Below are 8,476 nucleotides of genomic sequence, written 5' to 3' on the forward strand. Positions count from 1 at the left end.
CCTCTCACCACGCCCCTACCTCCTGCCACGCCCCTACCTCTTGCCACGCCCATTACTCCAAGCTGCAGCTACCCCTGTCTCCTTGAAATTATGTATTGGTAATCGATACAGAAATGCAGGTAGACACGAAAGTCATCACTAAATATGACTAAGTTGGACGGCGACGCTAAATGTGTAAGAGGATTTTAGGAATTCGTGTCGGAGAGAAAATAATTTATTAATAATTGACAGTAAATTAATTTGGTTTCTTAATTTATGCTGGATTCTAAGTGAACGGAGTCAAAATATGATTTAAGTTTATTAGTCAACGTCTGAACTTCTTACTTATCCTCAGATTCTATTTATATTACCGCATGATGAGGGGAGAGCGCGAACGCAGTCCCCCACTACCATAAATTGTGCAGTCGAGATTCCCACATTTGGGGAATTCGCAGAGGTCAGCACACCGCCGATATGTGCAATGGCGGAGCCTCACCCTGGGCGAACCACCTTCTTGATCATGGGGTCACCCCTGCCAGGTAAGTATGAAACAAGCATGCGCCCGGAGAAGAGCTGACTGCGGGACACACGAGTCTCGGTGACGGTAAGCCCAACGGTCGCTCCGCGCGAGTCAACACCATACACACGAAGATCCCGTTAACGATGGTTTTATTTCACAGTCTCGCCACTACTCGAGCTTTAAACGCAGCAGAAACAACTAAACATTTATCGCTTTATTTGGTTGCGGACACTTTCCCATAATGCAACACAAGCGCCCACCAACCAATAGAACAGCAGATGCTCAAAATCACATTTAAAGAACTCAGTTATACGGTTATTAGAACCCAAGTCGAAAGAAAATGTTAAACAATTCTCATTTTTTAGGGTACATGGTTTGAAATATATTGTTTTTCGTCGGTTTTATTCATAGGGTTTTATTAGTAAAAAAGAAACTAGATCTGTCATTTTAACACAGCCCGCCAGAGGGCAGCATATGCACTCGGTTCATCCTCAAATCAACGAAGAAGACTCAGAGTCAGCTGTTGTGTTTGATTAACTGTCTGTGGAACTAACAGGCGAATTTATAATAGCAGACTTCCTTAAAATAGAGTTTGAGGGCAAATCGTGTCATTTCAGCAGGGTACCTTATTACGTAATGTTACCCATATAATCTGCAGTTTTGCGCTATTCTCAGCATTCATAGCAGCTCTATGAGGAGAAACAGACACATGATCTGTGTAAACAACGGTCAGACATGAGCAGGAAGCGGGCGCTGATCGCGGACACCTTCTGCTTACCGAAGAGACGCGCGGCCGGTACCGAAGACAGTCACGGTAAAATCCTGGCGTCATTACCTATCGCTGATTTATATCCTTCAAAAACACACTTAACATTAAACAGACCTTATGAAGTAACGTTTCAGTTCGTGCTCCTTTTAAATATGACTTCCTCTTGGCTCCAGATATGAATTCATGCAATCGATTTCACATTCTTTTCACTGATTGTGTACACTCAGCTAAAATTGTTTAATCTCAAACTTTTTTTGTGACATTTTGAGTCCTGTCACTCACTTGATGTCGACCAATAGCAAACCACCGCTATCCAATCAAGCCCCGCCCTACTTTTGTTCTTGTTCGAGAGGCCGTTTCGGATCTACTGGTGCATTTAATGCCGCCTTCACGCACGGGAAATTTGATAATTCTCACTTCTGAAGGCGTGATTACGAGATCACTGTATTCAAGTTTAAAATGCAATTTTAAACTGCATTCCAGTGCGATTTTTACCTTGTATTAACGATAATTCTGAGAGCATGTAAAGGTAGCACAAGTCATGTTGTAAAGATCGAATTTACGAGTTCAATGCAGATGAACGGCACCATAAAGTCGTAAATACCAGTGGGAAGCTCGGGATTTTCTTTAAGCACCGATCTATACGAGTTAAGGGCGTGTCAGTGAGAAACATGGCAGCAGTGATATTGGCAGGCTTTTATATTTACAGCGATAGCATATGATACCTATGATAGCATTATAATATAACAATATAGCCTAATATATAAGAATAAAGTTTACAGTGACTTCATACACTTTTGATAGAGACTGACCACTGCAGACCGGGAACAGCCCACAAGAGCTGCAGTTTTGGAGATGCTCTGACCCAGTCGTCTAGCCGTCACAATTTGGCCCTTGTCAAACTCGCTCAAATCCTTACGCTTGCCCATTTTTCCTGCTTCTAGCACATCAACTTTGAGGACAAAATGTTCACTTGCTGCCTAATATATCCCACCCACTAACAGGTGCTGTGATGAAGAGATCATCAGTGTTATCCACTACACCTGTCAGTGGTCATAATGCTATGCCTGGTCTGTGTCTCTCATCCAAGAAAGGAAATAACGGTGCCGTGTGGCGTTTGTTCAGCAGATGGAGCCGCTGATATCCGCTCAAGCTTGCAGAAGCTCATGACACTGTTTTCACGCAAACTCTTCAACGACAGCCTGCCTCCGGTGGTCCTAAAGCACCAGCTGTACAGCTTACACAGGGACAAGACCTCAGTGGACAAGCAGCTGGTAAGAGCAGCCTGTGTCAAAAAAAGCAAAGTAGACGCTGTGATTTAATTAATAGATGATTTAATAATGACCGTAGCACATTCATAACTTCTGTGGCCAGTTGCAAATAAAAATAAAAATGGTTATGACATTAGGTAAGTTACTTAAAGGGATAGTTCACCCAAAATGAGAATGTGATGTTTATCTGCTAACCCAAAGGGCATCCAACATGTAGGTGTGTTTGTTTCTTCAGTTGAACACAAATGAAGATTTTTAACTCCAACCGTTGCTGTGTGCCAGTCATATAATGCATGTCAATGGGTAACAACTCTATGAGAGTAAAAAAAAAACATGCTTAGACAAACATGCATAAAAAAAGACCTGTGGCTCATGACGACACATTGACACAAAACGATCAGTTTGTGTGAGAAATCGAGCCGTATTTATATAATTTTTTACCTCAAATACAACGCTATAGCCAACAGTCTGGAACGAGCTTCACTTCCGGTACGGTCAATATACACAATCTGGTGTCGTGTACAAGAATCACTTCTGGCGTTGGTGTAAACTACGCCAGGTCACTAACATAATGAATATATAGGCTAACATAATGAATATATAGGCTAACATAATGAATATATAGGCGAATATAATGAATATATAGGCTAACATAATGAATATATAGGCTAACATAATGAATATATAGGCTAATGTAATGAATATATAGGCGAATATAATGAATATATAGGCTAATATAATGAATATATAGGCTAACATAATGAATATATAGGCTAACATAATGAATATATAGGCTAATGTAATGAATATATAGGCTAATATAATGAATATATAGGCTAACATAATGAATATATAGGCTAACATAATGAATATAGGCGAATATAATGAATATATAGGCTAACATAATGAATATATATGCGAATATAATGAATATATAGGCTAACATAATGAATATATATGCGAATATAATGAATATATAGGCTAACATAATGAATATATAGGCTAACATAATGAATATATAGGCTAACATAATGAACATATAGGCGAATATAATGAATATATAGGCTAACATAATGAATATATAGGCTAACATAATGAATATATAGGCAAATATAATGAATATATATGCGAATATAATGAATATATAGGCTAACATAATGAATATAAATGCGAATATAATGAATAAATAGGCTAATATAATGAATATATAGGCTAATATAATTAATATATAGGCTAATGTAATGCATATATAGCTAATATAATGAATATAGGCTAATATAATTAATATAGGCTAATATAATGAATATATAGGCTAATATAATGAATATAGGCTAATATAATGAATATAGGCTAATATAATGAATATATAGGCTAATATAATGAATATATAGGCTAATATAATGAATATATAGGCTAACATAATGAATATATATGCGAATATAATGAATATATAGGCTAACATAATGAATATATATGCGAATATAATGAATATATAGGCTAACATAATGAATATATATGCGAATATAATGAATATATAGGCTAATATAATTAATATATAGGCTAATGTAATGCATATATAGCTAATATAATGAATATAGGCTAATATAATGAATATATAGGCTAATATAATGAATATATAGGCTAATATAATGAATATATAGGTTAATGTAATGCATATATAGGCTAATATAATGAATATATAGGCTAACATAATGAATATATAGGCTAACATAATGAATATATAGGCTAATATAATGAATATATAGGCTAATATAATGAATATATAGGCTAATATAATAATATACTAATATAATATAGAGCATATATTTAGTGAAAGAGTTTTTCTCTAGTGAAGAAATGTATCTCTCTTAGTTTCATTAACATCTTTCCGCCGCTGAAACACTGATTGAGTTGTAATGTATCCTTACATCCCTTAAGACATTGATTCTTGTTTATTCTTCAGGAAGAGATGATCGCATTCACTCGCACACCGCTTGAACTGACACGTCCATACTATGATCAGTCACGTCACATTAAAGAGCGTCAAAACAACATTTACAGTTTGAATTGCGTGATAAAATGGACTGAATACTTAATGTTCGTGCAAAACAAGCCAACTGATAAAGATTGCATTCGGTACCGTTTACACACATGCACCGTACCGGAAGCCCTGAAGCGAACCGGTGCGGTACGAATATGTGTACGGTTACACCCCTACTTTTTACGCATGCGAGTAATGGCCTTAACCGCTTGAACCCCGATAATTGCTGCTCGCAACTATATTTATTATTATTTTTAATGCGACAAATTGGATTTCTCCAACAGAATTTTGTTGTATAAACATATGCAATGACATTAAAGACCTAACCTAATCAAACATCAATTGGGATCATAAAGACACAGAGTAGCACGTAAGGGTTAGACAGGTAGATTGGTCTAATTTGAATCTAAAAAGTAAGACTGGTTGACTAACTGCTACTTGAGACTAGTTCTTAACTGTGTTTATGCACTGGTCTCTGCGTTTCTCCTTCTGCTGCTCAGAATGAGTTGAGGGCGAGCGGCGAGCTGCTGATGTTCCAGCTGGGCTTCGACTCCGAGGCTTTCGCGTTGGTGTTTGCTGAAGACTACAGGGCCAAAGTGCGGCAGGGGGAAGCCGGTCGAGAAACGCTGGAGACGGTGGAGAAATTCCTGTCTAAGCTCACTCCCGGCTGCTCCGATCTGAGTTTCAACAAAGAAAAGATGCTGAAAGAGTTCCTCTTCACGGACTCTGAGATCACGTAAGAGGACCCGTGAGCTGGCGTGTCTAGTCAACTTTATTTATATAGCGCTTTTACAATGACGATTGTTTCAAAGCAGCTTCACAGTGTCAAACAGGACAATATTGCAACAAAATTAGATTTGGCTGTACAGTTACTCTGGAGAAAACAGTGATGTTATCAGCTTATTTTAATTTATCATATAGTGACTATGTTGGCAAATCAGTATTATAGTTTATAGAATTAAATAAGACCTAATTAATTCATTTTATTTGGATGTTTAGTTGAATAACTTTGAACTAAATTTTAGTGTCCCCAACTGAGCAAGCCAAGCCAAAAGCGATTCGGTTCAATAGCTGAGTAAAATCATTATATGTCCATATATCACTATGTTTTTAATTTGCGACATGTTGGAACATTATGCCAGATAATAATGTCTAAATGTGTATGATTATGCCAGTAAAACAATCACTTTTCTTTAAAACAACAACAACAACATGGACAATAGGCTGGGTATATTACTAAACAGATACTGGAAAATAATAATTCAGTGGACATTTCTGCTCCTTTATTCATGAATACCATAACAGACAATGAGTATTAAACTTGGCTGTGTCGTCCGTTGTCTCGCTCTAAAGATGGTCTGTGTCTTGCAGGCAGCTGGTGAAATCGGGCGTCCTCACGGTGAGGGACGCGGGCAGCTGGTGGCTCTCCATCCCAAACTCCGGCAAATTCATCAAGTACTTCATTAAGGGTAGGTGTGTTTACCACAAGACTCAACAATAACAGTCTCTACTGGATTATATTGAGACAGAGCGTATTTAGGCCACATCCATACGGGGGAGGCAGGGCATCAAATGCTCTCCATTGACTTTGCTCTCCATTGACTGTATTGCGTGAAGCGGTCGCCTCGTCTTTTCTTACTTATAACAAGAAACAGAACAATGTCTCAAAGCTGATATGTGCAGCAAACACGCTTAAAAACACATAACTATGTTTTTATAAGCTCTTGACCCCAAAAAATGAGCGTTTAAGGAGACTAAAGTGGATAAAGACAATAAAATGTGAAGCTTTAGCCGGAAGAATGGGTCCGTTTTGGGATCCTGACACTCAGTGTGGCTCAGTATGTCTACGTGTGCAGTAAACATTTGGTAAAATATCCAAACGTCAGTTTTATATATTTCCTGACGCTGATGACTTTTCCCCTCCAGTGGGCGTAACGTTAGTTCTCAGTGTAGTCTTGCATGTCGTGCTCTGTCTCATTCACTTTTGTGTCCTTAAACGTTTGTTTTTTGGATCAAAAGCTTATAAACACTTCTGGGTTCTTTAGCTTGTTTTCTGTACACCTTCTCACATATCAGCTTTTAGACATTGTTAGATTTTTTGTAATAAGTCAGAAATGACAAGTAGGGCCATTTCCCGCAGTAGAAAGTCAATGGAGACGGTTGATTTGTTTTCCCCTCCAGTGGGCGTGGCTTTCAGATTATGACACGTGTCGCTCTGTCTCTATCCGATTCACAATTTTAAAACAGGCCGCAAAGCTGTTCTTGGCATGGTGAAGAAATCCAAATACGGTGAAATCCTGAAAACTGAACTTGAGGGACGGCGCACGACTTCACAGGTCAAATTCCAGATGAAGTATCACATTCATGATATAGTTGGAGCAGAGCTAGTTGAATGGTAAGACCGCTGTATAAAACTATACATGTGAGTTGTACTCTAATGACTAATTGATGACTGCTTTGTGTGTGTTTGTAGCATACAGACAACATCAGGGACGTTATTACGATATGTGGACGGGAACATCAACTAACGGCTTCACTCGCTTGCCTTGGATTGTACAGAATTCAATAAACTGTATGATGTATTTATGGCCATATTATTTTGGTCACAAACAGCACAAGTAATGGTTCACAATATATTTAATAAAAGTTTGCCAAACTGCATAAATTGACTTTTTTTTTGCATCACAGCTCAGGACAGTCTCACTTGTGAGAGGTTTAAGACTGTGGTTGCGTCTGAAATCAAACACTTCCCTACTATGTAGTAGGCAGGAAAAAAAGTATGTGACAAAAGTAATATGTGTCTGAATTACTTCTGGTGAGATTCTGAAGTGTGGACACTTTGCTATCCCATGAGGCCACAGGAGAGGATTTATGAATGACACTAAAGCGACGCAATGGATGCTAGTAGATCACATGATAATGACAAGATGGCGGATGTAGTGTATCTGGATTATATTCATACTATATAACACACTTTTTTAGCCGTCGTGAGGTACTTATTCCAAATAATGCTCGAGAGTATGTGAAATCTACTAGGGCTGCCCTCGACGAAAGTTTTCTAGTCGTTCATATAAGCAATTAGTTGACTCATTTATATTAATATGCCAATAATGATGATAATGAGCCTTTAAAGGGTTAGTTCACCCAAAAATGTAAATTCTGTCATTAAATACTCTCCCTAATGTCGTTCGACACCCGTCAGACCTCTGTTCATCTTCACACACAGATGAAGATATTAGTGTTGAAATCCGATGGCTCAGAAAGGCCTTCATGACACCAATGTCATTTCCTCTCTCAAGACCCATAAAGGCACTAAAGACGTCGTTACAAAGCCCATCTCACTACAGCGGCTCTGCAATCATTTTATGAAGAGACGAGAATAGATTTAGTGCAACACAAAAAAACTAAATAACGACTTACAAAGTGATGGGCCGATTTCAAAACAGCTTAATGAATCAGTGTATCGGTTCATGATTTGGATCGCGTGTCAAACCGCCAAACTGCTGAAATTAAGTGACTTTGGCGATCTGAATGGTGCAAAAATTATTTCCATATTTTCAATATTTTATAAGTTGAAATTTAGGGTTTGAGACAGCCACCTCCTAATTGAAAATACACAATAAATTATGATTTATATACTTTGAGCTTACAGATATTTTTTAAATGATTGTGGATTTCAATTGTGTGCCGCATGAGTCCTGAAAAGTGAAGCCAAAACCCAGGGCTCCATGTAATCCAACACGAGACAAACTAAACCTAGCCTGACAAGCCAGAGCCACATCAAGATGTTTGGTCCGGAAACTCACCATTGACAGGGCTCAATCCGAGGGGCGGATAAACGGTTGTCTTTCAAACTCCCTCTGCACGCGATAGGATAGCGCTACACCAACCAGAGC

General features: G+C 38.2%; 1 protein-coding gene and 1 non-coding gene across 5 annotated transcripts; one reads left to right on the plus strand and one right to left on the minus strand.

Moving 5' to 3' along the window:
- Positions 1 to 358: 358 nt before the first annotated feature.
- On the minus strand, positions 359 to 526 carry LOC137057092 (U1 spliceosomal RNA). The gene has a single exon (XR_010900429.1). It is a non-coding gene; the product is annotated as a U1 spliceosomal RNA (small nuclear RNA).
- Positions 361 to 7,245, plus strand: stk19 (serine/threonine kinase 19). 4 transcript variants are annotated; one of them, XM_067429277.1, is made up of 6 exons: positions 361 to 583; positions 2,394 to 2,542; positions 5,081 to 5,316; positions 5,952 to 6,049; positions 6,828 to 6,975; positions 7,054 to 7,245. In XM_067429277.1, the coding sequence occupies exons 2-6, from the start codon at positions 2,435 to 2,437 to the stop codon at positions 7,106 to 7,108; spliced, it is 645 nt and encodes a 214-aa protein (XP_067285378.1). In that variant the 5' UTR covers positions 361 to 583; positions 2,394 to 2,434; the 3' UTR covers positions 7,109 to 7,245. The 4 variants fall into 4 exon arrangements, with proteins under 4 accessions (XP_067285378.1, XP_067285370.1, XP_067285353.1 ...); XM_067429269.1 differs by having other exon boundaries at positions 2,397 to 2,542; XM_067429252.1 differs by lacking the exon at positions 361 to 583 and adding an exon at positions 955 to 1,313.
- The last annotated feature ends 1,231 nt before the right edge of the window (positions 7,246 to 8,476 follow it).

This window comes from Pseudorasbora parva, chromosome 2, assembly GCF_024679245.1.
Source record: "Pseudorasbora parva isolate DD20220531a chromosome 2, ASM2467924v1, whole genome shotgun sequence".
In the NCBI taxonomy this organism is placed as follows: Eukaryota; Metazoa; Chordata; class Actinopteri; order Cypriniformes; family Gobionidae; genus Pseudorasbora; species Pseudorasbora parva.